The following is a 22416-nucleotide window of genomic DNA, read 5'->3' as shown; positions in this document are numbered from 1 at the left end:
TGGGCCCCACAGAGGAGGCCGCTGTGAGTGGAGTTCTCAGGGACAGCTGAGGGGGCAAGGGCCTGCAGAGACCAGGCAAGAATGACCCGTCGCCGCTACGCCACCTCTATCTACCACCACCATCTACCTGGGCCAAGAGGCCAGCCCTGGACCCATCTCCGGGGAGCCACATGGCCTCTGCGGTGTCAGGAGGTGAGGCGACGAGTGAAGGAAGGAGGAAGACGGTAACTGGCCCATGAAGGACGCATCAAACACTTAGAACCGCGAGACCAGAAACGTCCAGCGAAGAGGAAATGCAGGAACGGCCCATCTAGTTGAAGCTCCTCGTTGCCCACCCACGTCCCAGAAAATCAAGCCCACGCACTGCACTGAGGTTCGCTCAGCACGTGAGCCATCGCTAAGACACACCTGCCCCGACGCGGGCCGGGCACCTGGCGCCCACACCAGCGGGTGCCCCTGAGCCCAGGCCCCACCATGCGCCCCCAGGCAGCACAGAATCCTCCCTCCTCATCGTGTGTGTGTGTGTGTGTGTGTGTGTGCGCGTGCGCACACGCACACACACAGCAAGAAGAGCCCGCAGTCACGCTGCTCCAGCCACCAAAAGTTAAATAGGAAAAGGCCAGGAAGTTGAAGCAGATGACAGGAGCCGTGTTCACAAACCATGGTGCCACCTGTGAGGTGGCGGTTCTGAGGCAGCGCTGCAGAGAAAGGTCTCCGAGACACACACACCGCGTGTCCAGGCACGTGCACACATTTAGGACAACGTGTGCATGGCAGCCTGCCTGTGCCTGTGTAACACACACTTCCATCTAAGCACATGGGGAAAGGGGTCCTGCAAGGTCACTGACGGCAGAGGTTCTCTCTGGGGACAGAGTCACGGGGACTTCTACTCTTCACCATTATTCTTCTGTACTTAGAAAAACATACACATTCACGTAGTATGTATTTAAAACATAATTTCAAGAAGACTAGAAAACAGCGTGTACGTGTGAGTGAATAAATCTCACACAATGGTGAACAAAAGATGCCGGAGATAAGGGAGTGCATTCGGTGAAGTTCAAGAACAGGCACCTCCGACCTGCGTCCTGACCCCAGGGCAGTGAGGGACACCGAGTGGCGTGGGAGCAGGGCCTCCCAGGGTGAGAGGAGAAGGTCCAGAGAGGCTGGCGCATGACTGTATGCTACGCTTCAAAGAGACTGTTTTAAAAAGAGAAGCTTACTGAAAACAAACCAAAATGCTATGCACAACAGGACTGTGGTAACTGAGCAAGTGGATGTTCTATTTCTACTTTCCTAAATTTGCCACATTGTACCTCGTCTCCTCTAAATAGAATAACTTTGTTATTTAAAAATGCATAGCAAACAGATTCAAATTATTTACAGAATGAGAAAATTACGCTGGAATCAGCTCCCCGGAACCTCCCTGAACGCCTTCTTATCCATAAACTGGGGCCCGTCTCACGGAGCCTGCAGGGACCTGGCCGGGTGACACAGAAGCACTGCCATGGCGAGGGGCAGCAGCATGTGTCACCTCCAACATTCCCAAGGACTGAACACTTCCCCAGGGTGCCTCCCCCCTGCCCCTCGCGCACCCGCCCCTCCCCCAGAGGACTTACCCCAGAGTGGGCAGCGCCGGGAGGGAGAAGGCGAGGCGGCCCCCGGCGTCCACAAGAACCTGGGCCCTGGGCGAGGCAGCCTGGCTCTCCGCTGGCTTTGGGGCCTCGGTGTTCACCCTTAGATCTGGCAGCAACAGCAAAAAAAAAAAAAAAAGAGTGTTTTCCATTCGCTGGCTCACCCTGCTGAAATCCACCTCCTCGGCCCGTGTGACTCGTGAGCAGGGGCAAGGGGGCCTAACCTGACCTCAGACACACCGCCAGCCCCACGTCCACAGCAGGTCTCGGATCTGACCGCCCCTCACTGCCCCACGGGCACCAGGTCCAGGCCCACAGCCTCCCTGGGCTCTCCCTGCTCCGCCCTGGGCCCCGCACCTACCGACCCCGGAGTCGAACCTGCCCCTCATCTGTCGACAGCCCCCGAGGGCTCCGTTCTGACGCCGGGTAAAAACCAAAGGCCTGGCAGCCAGGCCCTGCTTCCCTCCTCAGGGCCTTGGGGCCTGGCCCTCTGGCCACCTACCTCACCACGCCCGGCGCTGCTGACTTTCCCAGAAGGCCGCCCCTGCCTCATTCCGGCTCACAGACCCCAAGACGGCACACCCTCCCCTGCTGTGCCCTTCCTTTGAGCGCTGGTCACCTCCTATGGCTTGTGTGCCACCTGCCTCCGCCTGCCTGCCTACGCCAGGGCCCGGGACATCACAGGTTACTGGGGTCAGAGGAGCGAGACTGTCCTTGCCACACAGCAGCCTGCATCGGGGAGGCTCTTAGAAAGTTTAGTCCCGGCCCCTGGCTGACAGGCGCAGGCGGGCTGGCACCATAAACAAGAGCATGCGTCCCCACGCACCCAGAAACACGCCCATGAGTGCATCCTGGAGACAATGACGGGGACAGAGCTTCTGTGACCCCACCCCCCATTTTCTACAAAGAAGATGAACTACACACACACACACACACACACACACACACACACACACACACACACACACCCCCCCACACACACACCAGGAAGAATTTGGAAATCTGGAAAAAGAGGAAAGGGAATGCATCAGCGATACAGAAAAAAACTTGAAAAAAAGGAGTCTTTGCAGACACAAAAACCCGGATACAATGAAGGAAACCCCATGTTAAGAAAAGTGGTCACAGACTTCCCTGGCAGCACGGTGGTTAAGAATCTGCCTGCCAGTGCAGGTTCGATCTCTGGCCCAGGAAGATCCCACATGCCGTGGAGCCACTAAGCCCATGTGCCACAACTCCTGAGCCTGCGCTCTAGAGCCCGTGAGCCACAACTACTGAAGCCCGCACGCCTAGAGCCCGTGCTCTGCAACAAGAGAAGCCACCGCAACGAGAAGCCCGCGCACCACAACGAAGAGTAGCCCCCGCCCGCCGCAACTAGAGAAAGCCCGCGCGCAGCAACGAAGACCCAACACAGTCAAAAATAAATAAATAAATAGATAAACGAAAAGTGGTCGAAGAGAGTCAGTAGCCTAACAAAGCATCTTTTAAAACCTGGACACCGTCTGACAATAAAGGTCCACGTCCCAGTTGGATGCCACGCAGCCGCGTCCCCCTCGGTGGCCACATGAAACCCACTCACACGTCTACTCAAACACCACGTCCTCCCACGGACGCGCCCGCATGTGACAACACCCCACGGGTGCGGAGCTGGGACAGCCCCCGAGGCAGCGCCGGGGCAGCTCCTCCTTGAACCTGCTTGGGGAAGGCGGGCGCCCCGGAAGCTGCTGGTCCCCTGCTTCCCGGAGCTCCAAAGCCAGAGCAGGAGCCACGCGCCGCCCTCTCACACACGGCGCCTGCAACATCATGTGGTGGGGCTCGGGCCACTTGTTGGAATCATATTAAATGTTGAAAGTACTAGAAATAAACAAATCCCGCCAGGACTGTTTACTCAGGGATTCACCTGATATGCTGCATCAATCCGGTCTTCAGCCACTTACGTAAAGCTATATCACTCACACAAGATCGCCAACTAGTGGCCGGTGTTGCGGACACGGGCATGCAGTGACTCACCTGGGGACCTCTCGCGCTAACACATCTGTGAGACCCGCACACAAGTGTCCCATCCCCTGGGAACACGGAAGGCCCACAAGAGACAGAGAGAAACATCAAACCCACACAAACAGGGTCCCCATGACGGCCGTCCCATCACCCATGGAGGCCAGGGGCGGGGACTGGGCGGCCACAGGTGCACCTGGGAGGAGGCAGCGAGCTCTCACCCTCGGCTGTGTGCTGGGCATCCCTAGTGGCCTCCCCAGGCCCACTGTGGCTGCCAGCGTCCAGGCAGTTGGCCACGTCTGGCAGCAGAAAGGAACTGTCACAGGCAAGGTCCATGTAGTGGTAGAAACCAGGAATCAGGAAAGTGATGTTCTAGAAAACAAAAGGACATTTCAGAACCTGGTGAGAATCCTCACTGACCCACTGAACCATCCCTCCGTCCCGTCTGGGCAGAGAATGAAGACAACGCCAGCAAGTCTCTGGACAAGGTTAGGAAAGACCCTGGTCAAACTCCTTCTGGCAGACCCGAAGCCCTGGACGCTCAACATGGAAATCAAAACTTGCTTCCCTTTCTCTTCACACCCTGACGAGACTGCGTCCACACACTCCCTGGAAGGACCTGGCGCCCCCAATGTTCCTGTGGGGAGCCCTTGTCCAAGAGTTACTCTAACTGCGTTTTCATTAACTTCAATTGAACTAAGTTTGACTTAATTTAACTAAAATTTATTTTACTTATTTCTTAGTATTTCTATTAAAGAACAGAAAGGGACCTGTTTTGGGAGCCTCAAAAGAAGTTAAAGCTCTGGCTGGCTGGACGGGGTGCAGGGTTGGCTCCAGAAAGAGTGACAAGAGGGGACGGCTGCCTGTGGGGAACAAGGTGCTCAGTGGAAGGCTGTGGGGAACGCCAGACCTGCACCCACGTCTAGGAGCCAGTCCAGCCAGGTGCAGGGCCTGTGGCCAGGGGCGGGGGTGTCATTCAGGTGTCAAGAGCAACACATCACACAGCAGCCTCTCCTTCCTGCATGAACCACTCCCCCGCAGTCGAGTGGGGGCCCGTGCCCCCTCCTCAGAAGCCCTGGAGGACTGCTGAGACCACCCAAGGAAAGCCACTCCGAGGAAGCCTGAGATGCTCGCCTGCCCTCTGAGCCCAGCCCAATCCAAGGAAGAAGGTTCTAGAAACACCTTCCTCCCACCCTGACTCACAACGGACCCCAGGATGGTCAGAGGAGGTGTGGACAAGCCCCGGCCCGTGGGTGTGGAGCGAATCCGCACAGCTATGACACACCCTCATCCAATAACTCAGACCCGATCTTGCTTGGGACAGGCTTTGGGGTGAGAGAGCCCCTTCCCTCTCCTGGGGGGGCACATGGCACCCAAAGGCTTTGGGGGTAGCCCAGGCGGGGTCATCAAGTATTCCCTGTGGGGTCCAGATAAATGGGCGCAGGCGGGGGAACAGGGCCGTGAGCAGAGGCCTCCCTCTCCGCGCCCGAGTTCCCGCGGGGAGAGCTGGCGAGCTGGGCTCGAGGATGCAGAAGCACAGGCCTAGGACAGGCCAAGACCGGCTTCCCCAAGGCGGGGCGGGGGAGAAACACCTTGCCCAGGAGCTCATCCTTTCCATAACCAAACAGCATCAGAGCAAAGCTGTGGTTGATGCCGTAGATGGTCCCGTCCGGCAGGAGGGTGATGAGCCCACTGATGGTGGAAAACACCCAGATGGAGGCCGAGTAGCCCCAGTCAGGGGCCGCCTCGCCGTCTGCTGCCTCCTCGCTGCCAGGTTCAGAGTTCAGCTTTAAGCTCAGAGGGAAGGTGGTACCATCCTTGGCTCTTCCAGCAGACCTCTGAATCCTGAGATTCTGAAAAGAAAGACACACCACCGAGCTAACCACAGCACCTCCTGTGGCCCGAGCCTTGAGCCTTTGCTGCTTTAGATGTACGTCCACCCACGCCCATTGGCGGATGCCCCCCAAACACCTAATTCTCCACACTGCTCTTCCTTCCACTATCTCCCCGCACCACCCCTCTCTGCCCCAGGGAACGCAGAGCCCTGACCGGGAGCTGCGGCCGGGCCGGGGGCCCTGAGCGCAGAGCACACAGGGTCCATCAAGCAAGGCGCAAGCCCTGCGGGAGCAACACCAGCAAGTTCCTCCCTGCTGTCCACCCTGGACCACTGGTGCCCCCAGCGCCCACCTCTGCAGGCGGCCTCAGCCCCTCAGCCCCGCCCTCTGTCCTCCAGCCTGGGGGGCAGTGCCTTCCCGTAGTTGCTGACCTCTGGGCGGCTTGCCCCCCACCCCCACCCTCCGCCTCCTTAGCTCCTCTGTCACCCACGCAACCAAGTCCTCGCATCACGTTTCTCTGCTCAAATACTCGGGCGTATCCGGTCTCCCAAGCCAATCTGGACGGTGCAGCCTCTAACCAGAGGCTTTCTGGGTCAGCTCCCTTCCTGGTCCCAAGACGGCAAGCTGGCCCAGGCCTCATGTCTACCCCTCACTCCATACCGCCTGCCCCCTTCTCAGGGTCCACCCGCAAGACACAAGACCTGCAGAGGCCCAAGGCCTGAACGGGGGGGAGCTCCCACTGCATCAGCACAGCGCTCTGACCAGGGGCAGAACTCAAGACCCCAGGCTCCCCGTGGTAAGGGTGCAGGCCAGACCCCAGGCCCCAGGGAGCCCTGAGGAAAGAGGGGGCAGGGTGTCTGTCTCCACCTGCTGCTGGGGGTGTGAGGCGGCTCCAGCGTGGGGCTGCTGGGAGGGTGCTTGCCGTCCTGGCACACACCTCTTGTGGCCACGTGCCTGGGGTGGGCAGAGGTTTGCTTACGTTCAGTTAAGCGTAAGAGGCTGCCAAATAGTCCCCTAAAGTGGTCGAACCAACTGATGCTCCAGAGCTCTGGGGTCCAAGTGGTCCCACTGCTTTAGAACAGAGTAAAGGACATAAAGAGAATAAGGTACGGGGGAGAGGTTTCCAATTGAGCTGGAAAGCCTAAAAATAGCAAAGCACCACCTCAGAGGGCTCAGCTCTTAGCCTAAGGCCAGTGGGAGAGCCAGGGAGTGCCTACAGGTGTCCCGAAAGAATCTGCTATTTCTTGCAGCAGCAGAGCCGACTTCAGCCCCAAATCGACCATCCGGCTGACCCTGCCGGTCGCTGGGATGTGACATCAGGTGAATTCCCAGCAACGTGATTGCTTGTGTGAGGGCTGCGTGCTAGCTGGTAAACGGAGCACCTGGAACTGGGAGGACCCAGACGAAAAGAGAACCTTCAGCCTCAAAGCTCCACTGCCCCCAGAGCTGCCGACTGACCTGCCTCCGTCTGACCAGCAGACCTGCCTCCGTCTGACCTGCAGTCCTGCCTTGGGGGGGAGACCTGCCACCTGCCAATTCCCCCTGCTCCTCTCAGCCCCCAGACCTGTCAATAAAGAGACCCCAGCAGGAGCTCCAGGGAGAGGGCCGAGGGGGCAGTCAGTCAGGGAGCCACGGAGGCTCTGAGCCTACGTCAAGACTGCAGAGCCCAGACACCTCTAAATGGAATCCGTCCCGTCATGTCCATGCACGGGCCACTCCTACTCTCAGGAAGCCCGGCCTCCATCTGCAGGCCAGGGGTTTGGGTCTAAGAACTTGATGCTCATCAGATAGAGACTCCAGCGGCCACAGGGCCCCAGCCACGGCCAGGCAGTGCAGGCGGTCGGGGGTCCTACCTTGGGGATGTGCTCGCCGGGCGGAGGGAGCTGCACAGAAGGGATAAGGTCTGTGATGCGCTGCCCGACCACTTCCTCCACAGACGTGAATCCATGCAGGTGGGCAAAGAGACCGTCACAGGACGTCACGGTTCCCTTGGAGGAAAAGCCAGCATTTTAAACCTTGTAATCAAAGTTTCTTGCGCGTCAGCTTTAAACCTCACCGAACTTCTGTGTCTTCAAGTTGAAGGCAAGGCTATCGGTGCTACCTCTCCCCCACAACCCGACCCCCCCAAAGCGCAGCGGCACAAAGAACGCCGTCTTCCTCCTTCTGCCGGGCGGACCGAAACACGCATCTCTCCAGGCACCCGCAGAAGCCCATACCGCAACCACACCCACGCTTGCCTCAGAGGGCCGTCTGCACCTCAGCCACCACTCGGACAGATGTACGTGTTATCGCTTTATTGAAGTGTTGAAACAATCCTGTGAGTGTCAGGATTATATCCCAATTTTACAGGTGAGGGAACGGGGCCACAGGGAGACTGGGTTCCCTGCCCAAGTGCACACAGGTTGTCAGGGGGCTGCCGGGGGCCAACCCCCCAGAACCCCATGCCCTCTTTCTGCCCGAAGGCCCCGGTGGGGAGGCGACACGCAGCTGAGAAACAGACTCACGTTGCTCTGGAAAGCCACCCAGGCCGAGACCCTCTCCACGGGCTCCAGCACGACCACGCAGCAGAGGCCGTGCTCCTGCTTCACCCTCCGCATCCACACGGAGACCGGGATCTGCTCCCCACTGCGGCTCACGATGTCCACCTGGGGGCAGAGGGGCTCAGACCCGGCCAGAACCTGGCACGTGGGCGTTCCTGGCCGCTGCTCACCTGCCTCACGTTTCGGAAATAAACTAAAGTACAAACAAGGCTTCTGACACCTAACCTTACAGTCTCTGAGTGAATGAATGATCTATCGAAGAGTAGGTTTTTTCCATCCTCAGCCTCATGGTAACAAAGCAGGGGAAAGAGCGGTATCTGTAACTTCTTAAAGAACAGACACCAATACATGCTGAACGTCTGAATTTTCTTCTAGGTAGTCGTCTCGTGGACGGGTAATTTTCTGGATGTAGTTGGTCCTATCTAACTCGTTTTGGTGCCTGAGGCTCAGGGCTCAGCATCTAACATGCAGGTCAGCCCATCAACGTCCAGCTTGGACACACACAGGAAGGCTCAAAGCTCCAGGGAAACCCTGCAGCCATGCCAGCCCCTCCAAGACCACCAAACAAGCAGGGCGTGGAGATGCGGATGGGAGACAACAGAACCGTGCGACTCCTCGCGAACCTGGTGTGGGCCCTGCAGGCTTGCAAGGCGGTCAAGGCTCCTCCCGACGCAGGAGTACCGGGGATGCGCCAGGCCAGCAGCAGTACCGTCTCTGTTCCCACACGGCCTCCCCCCGCCACCCCAGGTGCTCCCCATGCCAAGGTTGAGGGCAGGACGGCGCCGGCAGTGACCATCGGCAGTCGAGAGGCCCACACTCACCACCGTGCCGAACACGACAGCAGCGTGGCCGTCGGCCTCCACGTGCTCCTCACTGAGGGCCCGCGCCACGTTGGAATCCGGCTTCAGGAAGAACTGTGTGAGCTTCTGGCCAATCAGGTCGTGGCTGCTGTACCCCAGGAGCCGGCAGGCTCTGTCGCTGGCCACCAGGATCTGAGGTCGCAGAGAGGAGGGCACCCGCGTCAGCAGCAGCTCCTCTGGCTCCCGGACAGCCGAGGGGAAGGCAGCGAGGAGGTGGTGCGGGGACAGCCCAGTGACCTGTCCTTCCCACCACGTCCCGCGGCCGTCGAGCTCCCAGCAGAGCCGCCCCGGATCATCCGGCGTCTCAATCGCGTGGAAACAAGAATGACCACCAGCCAGTGCAGCAACGGCACTGAGACTGAAACCACCCACCCTTCACCCGCCGAGATGCACACACCACGTCGTGAAGACCAGGCGGGAGAGACGGGGATGCACGCCCCACGGCCTGCCCGCCTGACAGTCTCAGCTCTTTGCACACAAACGTGCATGATGCAAATGCATTTAATTCAAACACTGAATATCCAGGCCTATTTTAGTTGAGCCAGTGCTTGAGCAAAAGCATGAATAGGTAACGCGCTGCTTCCCTTTCCTTGAATCTCTGCCTTGATGAGAGGATTCAATGTTTCAACTGATTAACACGGAGGTAGGTTTCCAAAGTCCTCTCTCTTTTGCTACTATGTAGGTAGAACCAGCCCCTTTTCTCATTGCACCCGAAACACTCAAGTGCCTCTGTTTGAGGTTATAGGTTGAAGGCACAGACCCCAAACTCACGGCTGGGTCGCAAACCGAAGCACATACCTCTGTGGTCTTGGCGTCCACGGTGAACACGGCCTTGCTGGGGTTGCACACAGGGGCCGGGAGCGGAGGTGTGGACCACCCTGAGGACAAGCCCTGCAGCAGGGAGCAACAGGACGTGCTGCCCAGGGACCCCGCCAGGTCCGCCTGCGCAGGCGCAGCCAGCCAGTGCGATTTGCTTGTGCAAATATTTTGGGCAGCCAATGACGACAGACAGTAGGAGCTCCATCTGTCTTCTGGAAAGCAAAGGAAGGGACACTTTAAACCTTGAGTGGCTGCAACACACAAAACACACAGTCCCCACCTCTAGCTCCTGCAAAAGGGTCCAAGGATGAAATTGACCTGCAGGGTTGTGCATCTGAACGTTCCCCAGGGGCCACCTAGACAACCACCACACAGAAGCACAAAGGACCTAAACACTGTGCAAACAACCCTCTGAAGTCCCTTCCCACCCGCCCCTCCCAGGGGCATGCTCCCGTGTCCATCGGTCCAAGACCCACAGTCCCTCCGGCTGCTACCCCTCACCCGTCCCTGTGGAGTCTCCCAGACCCCAGAGCTCCCTGCTGTCTCACCACCTGCGCTGGGTCTCCCTCCTCCTTCACCCACAGGCTCACTCCCCACCGCGGCTCCAGAAAGTCAGTTCTCGGCAACATCGCCAGCGGCTCCCAAGTCCCAGCGGTCAACTCCCAGGCCTCGCCCCCCCCTCCCCACGCCTCAGCAGTGCTGGGCCGGGAGGGCCGCTCCCCTCCTCCCAAACTGCCTGCCCTCAGCAGGGCACCCTCTGCCCTCCACCTTCTCACCTCTCAACACTGCAGGACCCCAGGCTCAGCCTCAGAACCTCCAACCATCCCTGGTGGCTTTATACACACTTCACACACACGTGTGCTGATGGCCCCTGGGCTCCAGGTGCCGGCTCCCCCCTTTCCCAGCTCAGTGAATGTCAACTCCATCCTTCCAGCAGCTCAGAAAGCAAACAAGCGAACAGGACTCTTCCCTGCTCTCCACTCTGGGCCCTCAGAGGGGACGCCTGGCTTTCCCAGTCAGCGGGCCCACCCTGACCATCCTTTGAGGCTAGAAACCACATGGTCACCTGCCCGGGGCCTCCTCTTCCCAGGCAGCCAGTGCCAAGCTCAATCCAACCACCCTCGGGCCTCAGGACAAGCACTGAGGCGCCAGCTCTGCCTCTTCCTCCCACCCCTCGCCGGCCAGAGCCCCCGGCTGGAGCCCTCACTCCCGGGGCACCTGCCCGCCTCACAGACCAGCGAGGCCACCGCCACAGCATCTGTCTCCTGAGCACAGCTGGCCCCTCCAGATCCTCCTACCCTCTCCCGGAGACCAGACCCGCCCCCGCTTCCCCTGCAGCCCTTTCCCCCAGCTCCAGCCACCTCCCCGTCGTCCTAACAGGCTTCCCCGCGGTCCGGGCCTCCCACCCCCAACAAGCACCTGCCGATGCCCAGGTACGCCCTCCGACGATAAGCCACCAAGGCGGAGCAGCGCCTTCCTCCTGGCTGGGTCTGGGCCCCGCAGGCACCAGCTGATGCAGAGAAATAAGGAAGGGGGGGCAGTGGCACCTCCCACTTCTCGGCCAACCCCGGGCACTGCTGCCCGCAAGCCCGTCTAACCCGTTAGCCTGCATCCTGCATTCGGGAGGAAAGCAGGAGCCTGGGCGCGGTCAGCCAGCATGCGCCGAACCCAGTGAATGAAACTGAGTTCTGGCTCGCGCAGCCCACCCGGCCCAGCCCGGCCGTCTCACACACCCCGGAGCGAGAAACCCCGACCCTGGACCGCAGGCCAATTCCAACCGCCGCCTGAAAAGGAGTTTCCTGCACAAGAATCACAGCAGAACAAACATGGCAGGAGAGGGTCCTGCCGGCATTGCCTGAAACGAAGGCCTTTTCTCTGCAGAAGCAGAGCCCCTGAGTGGAGCCAAGCGTGGCCCCCACCTTCACACGCAAGGCGGACGCCCCTGGCGATAAGAAGGGCTGCTTACCGGACAGCGCCATCCTGCTCTGGCAGAGCTTCGACAGTCCGTTCCTTCTGCTTGGCTGTCTGTGGGCCAAGGACCAGGACTTGCTGGGCTCGGAGGCGGTCTGCACAGCAGGGCTCTCTGGCGGCACTGCCAGGGAGAGGCTCCCGCCCTGGCCCCGGCGGTCCTCTTCTGAGGCCATGGAGCCGCTGTCCTCCACCGGGAGCTGGTGGGCCAGCGGGACCATCGTCCACCGGAAAATGAAGTGAACGGATCAGCGTCTGCAAGGCAAGAACAAAGGCAGTTTAGCCAACTAATTCTTCACAAGGCTGAGCTCAGCTCAGCCCCAAAAGACTCACAGGCGCCCAAGAGCCATCCTGGGTCAGAGCCTACGAAGCAAGGATAGTCGGACGGAGAGAAGTGCATAGGAAGGGATGAGAAAGAGAGAAGGAGAGGGGGGAAAACCAGAACAGAGCGGGAAGGAGCCGTGAAGGACACTTTCCACTACAGTACAGATCCACCTCCAGGAAGCCCAGGCCAGGGGCCTTGATGAAGGAGGAGGCCAGGGCCAGGGCGACGTGCCCCTAGAGCCTACACCCCACTTCTGGATCACCTTCTGGGCATGCGGAACCCAGAGCTCCCGGCCAGAGGGCCTGGAGCCCACTCTCCAGACCTGCACCGGCCTCTTCCCCTCATCAGTCCTCCCATATTACAGCACCCACTGACCCAAGGACAGGCCGAGGAGCAGCCCTGCTCCAACGATAAGAAGGCAGAGGGAGACCAAGCTTCGACAGCAGGCCTCCCAACACAGGATGGACCTGGCAGCTGTCCCTTCCCATGCCACCACATTACAGCAAAGAACTCTAAGGAAGCCCAACCCACGCATCCCACCCTGGCTGCAAAGTCATCATAAAGATTCATCAGGGTAGGAGGGCAGTGCCTTTCACAGTGAACAGTCTGTGGGCTGATTTATCATTTTGCATACAGTGATAGCAATGTGGGGTCTCTGGTACGCTCATGCCCCAGGTCCCTCAGATGTTAACATTAGGGCCTGGCAATGCCCACCTAGGCTGCGCGCTGACCTCGGTGGTATGGGAGGCCCCCTAGACAGAGGGAAAACTGGAGGTCCCACTAAGACCTGTGTGGAAGGATCATGACATCAAAACACGCCACAGAGCTACATAAACAAAGGTCATTGCAGGTAGAGGAACAAAAATAGCCAATAGAACATAGTCAATCTCAGAAACAGAGCGAAGGGACACTGGCACACAGTGAAGAGCAGTAGGGCACCGCCAGCATGTTCCCCAGCTCGGCGAGGCCCTGGACAGCACCTGACCTTCCAGTTCCAGTTTCCTCATGTGTAAAATGTGATTAACAATAATCCACACCTCATAATACTCGTGTGAGGATTCAGAGACCTAAGTTGGGGCTGGCATACTGTAAGTGCTTAATAACTGTGATCTGCTAGTTCTCAATGGAATTAGAATAATTAGTTTGGGGCAAAATTGCATCCCTATGACTTTCCATGTGCAAAAATTAGTTCCAGATGAATTAAAGAACAAAAGTTCTAGGAAAAAAATAAGACTAAGAATATAGTGGACTGGATAACTCTTTGTGGCCCTTGCATTTTAGAACAACTAGGTCTCACCACGAATATGGTGGCCATGGCATCTGTGAGCTACCTGAAAGTAGGAGAAACTTCCAAAAGGTAAAAACAATACACATGAGCTGAAACCAGAACTGGGAGAGTGAGTCACCTCAAGAGACAAGAGAGTTACCCTTAGACTCCTAAAGAAGCCAGGGACCCTTGAAGAGGGGCAGTGTGGCCCTAATTCAGTAGCACCCCCAAGATCCTGGCAAAAGCAATCCTCTCAGAAACAAAGCATCCTAAATAGAGGCCTGAGATTTTCCAAAGATTAAGATTAACCAAATATGCTCTCTTTCAATTAAACAGATAAGAAAACAAAATACCATGTGTGAAAGTCTGCAGAAAAATCAAACAACAAAGTCATTTACACAAGAAGACTAAATGGTAGAAATAACTGCAAATGTGTTTAAAACTATAAAAGATGGAGTCTTTTGCTCACAAAAGTGAGCAAACAAGAGTTTCTCAAAATAACTAGGAAGATATTGAAAGAATCAAACCAGCTTTTCAGAAATTAATTTTTTTTTTTTTTTTTTTTTTTTTCAGTACGTGGGCCTCTCACTGTTGTGGCCTCTCCCGTCGCGGAGCACAGGCTCCGGACGCACAGGCCCAGCGGCCATGGCTCACGGGCCCAGCCGCTCCGCGGCATGTGGGATCTTCCCGGACCCCGGCAGGAACCTGTGTACCCTGCATCGGCAGGCGGACTCCCAACCACTGCACCACCAGGGAAGCCCGGAAATTAATTTTTTTTTAAACCAGTAGAGCTTAAGTTCAGTAGAACTGGAAGGTTGTAGGAAACAGAGATTTTGCTCTTAAAGGTTGTGCACAGACTCTCACACACTCTGAAATCCAGCACAGAGGCCGTGGTTTCAAAGGAGCCTGGGTCAACCCACTTGTTGATCTTAGAGAGCCTCCTGGAAAGGCAGGGGCAGCTGCGGCTCACCCTGGGGACTGGGACACTGGCTGCAGCCATTTCTGTGATTGTGTTCCACAGTGCTGACACCAGGGCTGGTGGGTACAATTTTGGAATCCTCCCTCTAGCCTAGTAGCACCAGGTGCTCTGTCCATCCCACCAGCGTGCCCACAGCCACTTCACGTGGCTGGGCCTCACCAGCAGCTGGGCTGGGGCCCAGTTCCACACAGCAGCACACCCACAGCAGCGGGCCCCACCACAAAAGAAGGGTGCACGCAGCCCACATAGGGAGCACCCCTGAAGCATCTGGCTCTGGTGGCCAGAGGGGAGTGTGCTGCTGAGTCCCACAGGACACCTCTCACGTAAGGCCACTTCTCCAAGGCTGGGAGACATAACCAACCTACGTAAAACAAAGAAATGAAGATTAGCAAAATCAAGAGACAGAGGAATATATTCCAAATGAAAAACCTCAGAGAAAGGACTAAATGGATATGAGTAATCCACCTGATAAAAGACTCCAAGGTAATGATCATAAAGATGCCCACAGGATTCAGGAGGAGAACGGATGAGCACAGTGAGAAGTTCAACAAAGAGTTAGAAAATATACAGAAGAACCAATCAGAACTAAAGAATACAATAAATGAAAAAATACACTAGAAGGAATCAACAGTAGATTAGATGACAGAGGAACAGATCAGCGATCTGGAAGACAGAGTAGTAGAAATCACCCAAGCTGAACAGAAAAAATAAAAAAGAATTAATAAAAATGAGAATAGTTTCAGGGACCTCTGGAACAACTACAAGCATGCTAACATTCAAATTAGAGGGGTTCCAGAAAGAGAAGGGAGAGAGAAAGGGCAGAGAACTTATTTGAAAAAATAATAGCAGAAAAATTCTTCAACCTGGGGAAGGAAACAGACATCCAGGTCCAGGAAGCATAGAAAGCCCCAAAAAAGATGAACACAAAGAGGTACACACTGTAATTAAAAGACACACTGTAATTAAAATGTCAAAAGTTAAAGATAAATAGAAAATCTTAAAAGCAGCAAGAGAAAAACCATTGGTTACATACAAAGGAATTCCCAGAAGACCATCAGGTGACTTTTCAGCAGAAATTCTGCAGGCCAGAAGGGAGCAGCACCATATATTCAAAGTGATGAAAGGAAAAAACCTACAACCGAGAATACTCTACTTGGCAAGGCTAACATTCAGATTTGAAGGAGAGATAAGGCGTTTTACAGACAAGCAAAAGCTAAGCAAGTTCAGCACCACTAAACCAGCCTTACAGAAATGTTACAGGGACTTCCCTAAACAGAAGAGAAAAGGCCACAACTAGACATTTTTAAACTGTGAAAGAAAAAAAATCCCAGTGGTAAAGGCAAACATAGAAAAGGCAGTGGATCAACCACTTATAAAGCTAGTAGAAAGGTTGAAAGACAGAAGTAGTAAAATCACCTATACCTATAATAAGTAGTTAAGGGACACACAAAATACAAGATGTGAAATACGACATCAGTAATGTAAAATGTGGCATGGGGAGGGAATAAAATGGAGGGCTTTTAGAATGCACTTGAACTTAAGCAACTATCAACTTAACATAATCACATATACATATAGGTTGTTATATATGAATCTCATGACGATCACAAACAAAAAACCCTATAATACATAAACAAAAAGAAAGAAATTGAAACATAACACTAAAGATAGTCACAAAAATCACAAGGTAAGAGAGCAAGAGAAGAGGAAAGAAACAGAGAAGCACTACAAAAACAATCAGAAAACAATTAACAAAATGGCAATAAGTACATACCTATGAATAATTATTTTAAATGTAAATGGACCAAATGCTCCAATCAAAAAACATAAAGTGGCTGAATGAATGAAAAAACAAGATCCATATATATGCTGCCTACAAGAGACTCACTCCAGATCTAAAGACACTCACAGACAGAAGTGAAGGAGCAAGAAAAAGGTATTTCATGCAAATGGAAATTTTAAAAAGCTAGGGTAGAAATACTTATATCAGATAAGATAAACTTTAAAACAAAGACTGTAACAAGAGGCAAAGAAGGGCATTACAAAATGATAAAGTGACTCAATCCAACAGGAAGATATAACACTTGTAAATATATATATACCCAATCTAGGAGTACCTAAATACATAAAGCAAATATTAACAGACATAAAGGGAGATAAATAGGCGGTAACATAATAACAGCAGAGGACTTTAACACCCCCAGTCACATCAATGGACAGATCATCCAGACAGAAAATCAATAAGGAAACACTGGCCTTAAATGACACATTAGATCAGACTGACTTAATAGACATATGGAGAACACTTCATCCAAAAACAGCACAATACGCATTCTTTTCAAGTGCACATGGAACATTCTCCAGGATAGATCACATGAAAGGCCACAAACACACCTCAGTAAATTTAAGAAGACTGAAATCATATCAAGCATCTTTTCTGACCACAACATCATGAAATGAAAAATGAATTACAAGAAAAAAAATGGAAAAACACAAACATGTGGAGGCTAAACAGCCTACTTAACAACCAATGGATCAATAAAGGAATCAAAGAGGAAATGAAAGAAGAAAAAAAAAACCTCAAGACAAATGAAAACAGAAACACAATGAGCCAAAATCTATGGGACACAGCAAAAGCAGTTCCAAGAGGGAAGATTATAGTAATTCACGTTTACCTCAACAAACAAGAAAAATCTTAAATAAACAATCTAACATTACACCTAAAGGAAACAGAATAAGAAGAACAAAGCCCAAAGTTAGTAGAAGGAAAGAAATAATAAAGATCAAAGTGGAAACAGAGATAAAAAATTAACAAGATCAATGAAACTAAGAGCTGGTTCTTTCAAAAGATTAAACAAAACTTATAAACCTTTAGCCAGATTCATCAAGGAAAAAAAAAAAGAGAGGGTACAGTAAATAAACTCAGAAATGAAACAGGAGTTACAACTGACACCACAGAAATACAAAGGACCATAAGAGATTACTATAAAAAATTATACACCAACAAATTGGACAATCTAGAAGAAAGGGATAAATTCCTAGAAACATACAATGTTCCAAGTGACTGAATCAGGAAGAAATAGAAATCTGTACAGACTGATTACTGGTAGTGAAACTGCATCAGTAATCAGAACACTCCCAACAAACAAAACACCAGGACCAGATGGCTTCACAGGTGAATTCTACCAAGAAGAGTCAATACCTATCTTCTTCAAACTATTCCAAAAAATTGAAAAGCAAGAATCACTCCCAAATTCATTCTACAAGGCCAGCATTACCCTGATACCAAAACCAGACAAAGACACTACAAAAACAACCACAGGCCAATATCCCTGACAAACACAGATGCAAAAATCCTCAACAAAATACCAGCAAACTGAATTCAACAATACATTGAAAGGATCATACACCATGAGCAGGTGAGATTTATCCCAGAGATGCAAGGGTGGTTCAGTATCTGCAGATCAGTCAACATGATACACCACATTAACAAGACAAAAGATTAAAATCCTACAATCATCTTAATAGATGCAGAAAAAACATTTGACAAAATCCAATTTCCATTTATGACAAAAAATTTTAACAAAGTGGGTATACTGGGAATATACCTCAACATAATAAAGGTCATATATGACAAAACCACACCTAATGTCATATTTAATGGTGAAAAGTTGAAAGCTTTTCGTCTAAGATTGGGAAGAAGACAAGGATGCCTACTCTCACCACTTTTATTCAACATAGTATTAGAAGTCCAAGCCTAAGCAATCAGACAAGAAAAAGAAACAAAAGGTATTCAAACTGGAATGGAAGAATTAAAATTGTCACTATTTGCAGATGACATGACACTATATATTAAAAACCTTAAAGATCCCACCAAAAAACCATTAAAACTAACAAGTGAATTCAGTAAGTTTACAAGATACAAAATTATATAGACATACATATATATATATATATACACACATATGATCAAATATTACTCCGTCAAAAAAAGAATGAAATCTTGCCATTTGCAACAACATGGAAGGATCTAGATGTTATTATGCTAAGCAAAATAAGTCAGAGAAAGACAAATACCATATGATTTCACTTATATGTGGCTCTAAAAAAACAAAACAGAAAGACTCATAAGTACAGAGAAAAAACCTGGTGGCGGCCAGAAGGGAGATAGCTGGGGGGATTAGTGAAATAGGTGAGGGAGATTAAGAGGTACAAACTCCCAGTTATACCATTAGTAAGTCACAGGGATGTAATGTAGGGAATATAGTCAACAGTATTGTAATAATTTTGTATGATGACAGATGGTTACTAAACTTATTGTGGAGATCATTTCCTAAAGTATATAATTGTCAAACCACTATGTTGTACACCTGAAACCAATACTGTATGCCAACTATATTTCAATTTTAAAAAAGGAAAAGAAAAAGAAAAATGGGCAATAGATAGAAACAAGAATTTCACAAGAGAAAATCCTATAAACCTATGATAAGAAGCTTAACTTTACTGGCATAATCATGACAATTTTACACCTACTAAACCAGCAAAAATTAAGACCTAAAAATTCTAATACCAAATGTTGATAAAGATGTGGATCAATGGGAAGGCTAACAAATTAATATAATCTCTTTAGAAAACAATTTAAGTCAAACATTCTCCTCTGACAGTACTTTCCACTCTTAGATTTATATTCTATAGATATTCTTACACATAGGTAGCAAGTCACACTCAAGAACGTTCAGGGCTGTATGGTTCATAACGGCAAAAGAAAAAAGAAAAGAAAAAACCTAAACATTTAGGAATTAGAAAATAGATTTAAAATCCTGGTATATTCATGCTATGAATTATAGCAATGAAAACAAATTCTATACACACAAGGATAAATGTTAGCAATATAAGTGAAAAAAACCAAGTTATGAAAGACTATCGGCAATAGGATTCCCTTTCTATCATACCCCCCTCATCTAAGTATATTGTTTAGGGGTACACAGTTACGTGACAAACCCAAACTTCAGGCAGGAGATGTCCTATGAGGGTCCAGCAGCGAGCTGCAATGAGGGAGGGCACAATGGCACAGGGTCTCCCAGTTCCTAATTTGGGTGGTGAGTTTAAACACGTTCATTTTACTGTTTTGATTTGTGACTCATATTGCAAATGAATCAACTAGTATATACTGGAAAATTGAGATGTTTTACATGTACACGTTTATATCCCGCACGGGACCCTAAAATGCAATAGCTGGCTATGAACCAAATGGTGAGTAGGAAGCAAGAAAGAAGCGAAATAATAAACTTATTAGAATGTGTTGCTCTCCTTCAAGTAGCAACATTTAAATGTCACAGGTTGATATTCCCTTCTTTAAGCATCTCAATGCACTAATTATTCTGCAATAACTAACAACAACATGATCATATTTCAGTTTTCCACTTCTATAACCAGCCTATAGACAAAGCCCAGAAGACTTGATTACGACTTCAGACTACACAGTAAGTGCTATAAAACTTTACTTTGTAAAAGAAAGTAATAAAACTCTTCAGAATACATTGTAAATATTACAAAAGTTTACTTTGTATAATAAAACTGACAAGAAACAGGGAGAGGAAGGAAGGAAATGCGGAGAAAGGAGGAGGGAACAAAATGTTTTGTCCTTCCTGGGGGGAAGTAAATAGTGTCTAAAGTTGATAAATTAAGAAATGGACACAGAAAAGACAATCCGTTTTCCCTTGGTGCCTCCTGTGCTGTTCGCAGTCTGCCGAGCTAGTTCAGCATTGCACAGCACATTCAGACCACAGCCCCAGACTGGCCCCTGAGAGCACAGACCCTAGCTTCACACAGCCTTACATCTCTTCCTTTTTTACAAGTTCAGTTTTGACTCAGGCCTAATCCAGGACTAGGTTTTTAGAACAGGTGTTGTTTTTTTGCTGTGTGTGTGTGTTTTCTTTTTTTTTGGGGGGGGGGTATTATTTTGTTTTGTTTTGTAGCCACTCTGAGCAGAAGATATGGGAAGCTGGACCCAGAGAGCAGCTGATGGTGCTTCAGAGCAATCCTACTCCCGTTGCTAGTTTTGATTCCAGAAGGTGTAAGTGACACTCCCCACCCCCCACCAAACAGAAGGAGAGGTTTGCAGGGAGCTTCTGGAATAGTACTCCTTGCTCTTATGGGTGAACTTCTGGAGGCCACCGACTTTCTCCCACTAGAACAAACGCTAGGAAGCAAATAGCTCCAAATGCTCCCACCACTGCTATACAACCGAGAGCAGAACCAGCCTCAGGATGAAGCTAACACGGTGGCGAGCAGAGCTGAAAATGGCAAGATGTCATTTAGAACCACTGGATGAACCTACCATAAAACATGCCTTTCTCTGGACTTTAGGCTTGGGGGCCAATAACTTCACTCACCGTCAGACCCATTTTGAGACTATCTCTCTGTTTCTTGCATCAAGGAATCCTACAGAGTATCCAGGATGATGGCTGCTGTGAGGGAGGGTGTAAGCAAAGGCACCTCTCAGACCTGAAAGGTCCTCAAAGGCATCCTGGAGGAGGCACCAGCAGGGCTGAGCCCAGCAAGGTAGAGTAAAGAAGCCTCCCAGGCAGAACCACAGTAAGTGAAAGATTCCCACAGAGCCCTTGGGGAGGAGTTCAGCGCACAGGAGTCGGTGGGGATGGGCCTGGAGAAGCTGGTTGGGATTCCCAGGGCCTCCTACGCCGGCCCAAGCAGTATGGATCTTATCTAGAGGTCTATGCTTGTAAGTCACCTGACCAGTGGGGGAGGAGGGGGGAGTTACAGTCATCCAGGCAAAAAATTATAAGGTCTTAACTTAAAGCAACACCAAAAGGACGGAGAGGGAAAGCCACAAGAGAAATTAGACATAGAATTGATACAAGATTACTGGGCGAGACGTGGAAGGTAAGGGAATAAAAGTCATCAAGACCGCATCCCAAGGCCTCGGCCCTTGTCTAGGAAAAGAAACACTGGTGAGGAGGTTAAAGATAAAGCCCAGGTGTGTAGTGGGGACGTCAGGAAGCATGGACACGGCGCTACAGCCCATGGCTCGCCCCACAAACGTCTACTGAGAAGCTCCTACGTGCCGGGCACCGTGAGCCGAGAGCGAGACGCGGTCTGCCTCCTCCTGGCCCCCTTCCAGTAGGGGGACAAGGCACACACAGCCGCTCTAGGGTCGAGGACGGAGCGCCAGGTGGGGCCAGGCCGAGCCCAAGACCCCGAGGCGCGCAGAGAGAAGGGCGCGAGCGCGGCCGGCGGCAAACGGCCGCAGGGCGGCAAGCAGACGGGCACGCGGGCGGCGCGGGGTCGCGGGCCGGCTCCCCCTGTGCGGGTAGCTCACCTGAGGCCGCAGAGAGTCACGCGCCGACCTCCCAACACCCGCCGGGAGGGAGCCCATCCGCGCCTCTAGCCCCACCGACCAATGGCAGAGCGACCGATGCCGACTGACAGTACTCACGGGCCAACCGCTAGCGCCTGTGGGCGGGGACGCAGCGAGCCCGGGAGGAGACGCCCGCGCTAACGGTTGCTAGGGACGCACCGGAGTCTGTCTAAGGCGCCTCGGAGGAGCCAAAAGAGACAGGGCCTCCACCAGCACGGTCCGCGGACGCCGTTTCCTCTGGTCTCAGGAAGGGTAAGCAGCGCGGAGCTCGCCCCTCGGAGACCTCGACCTGAAGGCGGGGAGCGCAGGGCTGCTCCCTCACGGCCCACGATGCCCGCGGAGCCGGGGGCCAACGTGGGCTGCGGCGCCCTCAGTGGCCGGGTCGGCGTCCCGGGCCCCGAGCGGCTCTCCCGGCACTTCGGGCGGACCCGGTAGCGGACAGGCCCCGGGCCCGAAACGAGCGCGGGCGCCCTGCGCTAAGCGTTGACTGGAAGTGGCCCCTTCACACGGGCTCAGTCCGCGCGGCGACGCCAGAACAATGTCGGCACATTGTGCAGATGCAGACGCTGAGGCCCGGAGGGGCCGGGGATGCGCTCGATTGGCCCGCACTTTGCAGCCCCACGCAGGGACCCGCCCCGCCGTGTCTGGCTACCAGCCCACGAGCCCAGAGCGGCTCCCAGACTCCTCTCCGCTCTCCTGCAGGCTCGGCTCCGTGCGTGCGGCCCCGACTATCCCTGCCCTCAACCCGCTCCTCGCCTTCAAAGCCTCCCGAGCGCTAATTACCTGTCCGCCGGGTGGTGTGGCTGGCGGCGCGGGGGCTGA

General features: G+C 52.5%; 1 protein-coding gene across 5 annotated transcripts in view; it reads right to left on the bottom strand.

Annotated features, from left to right (window-relative positions):
* The window catches only part of PASK (PAS domain containing serine/threonine kinase), a 39287-nt gene extending 17060 nt beyond the window's left edge, over positions 1-22227 (bottom strand). For 2 of the 5 annotated variants that reach the window (XM_027116513.1, XM_027116526.1), the window contains exons 1-8: positions 11644-13806; positions 9657-9889; positions 8820-8990; positions 7963-8103; positions 7312-7446; positions 5216-5476; positions 3845-3995; positions 1617-1740 (exon numbers count right to left, since the gene is read on the bottom strand). In XM_027116513.1, the coding sequence (XP_026972314.1) occupies positions 1617-1740; positions 3845-3995; positions 5216-5476; positions 7312-7446; positions 7963-8103; positions 8820-8990; positions 9657-9889; positions 11644-11866 (1439 nt within the window). In that variant the 5' untranslated portion in view covers positions 11867-13806. Of the gene's footprint in view, positions 1-1616; positions 1741-3844; positions 3996-5215; positions 5477-7311; positions 7447-7962; positions 8104-8819; positions 8991-9656; positions 9890-11643; positions 13807-21753 lie in introns of those variants that run through there. The other 3 variants (XM_027116520.1, XM_027116534.1, XM_027116540.1) reach the window with 3 other exon arrangements.
* Positions 22228-22416: the final 189 nt, after the last annotated feature.

This window comes from Aethalodelphis obliquidens, unplaced genomic scaffold (genome assembly GCF_003676395.1).
Source record: "Aethalodelphis obliquidens isolate GAN/ISIS:26980383/991018 unplaced genomic scaffold, ASM367639v1 scaffold2, whole genome shotgun sequence".
NCBI lineage: Eukaryota > Metazoa > Chordata > Mammalia > Artiodactyla > Delphinidae > Aethalodelphis > Aethalodelphis obliquidens.
This window is presented reverse-complemented; position numbering and strand designations above follow the sequence as displayed.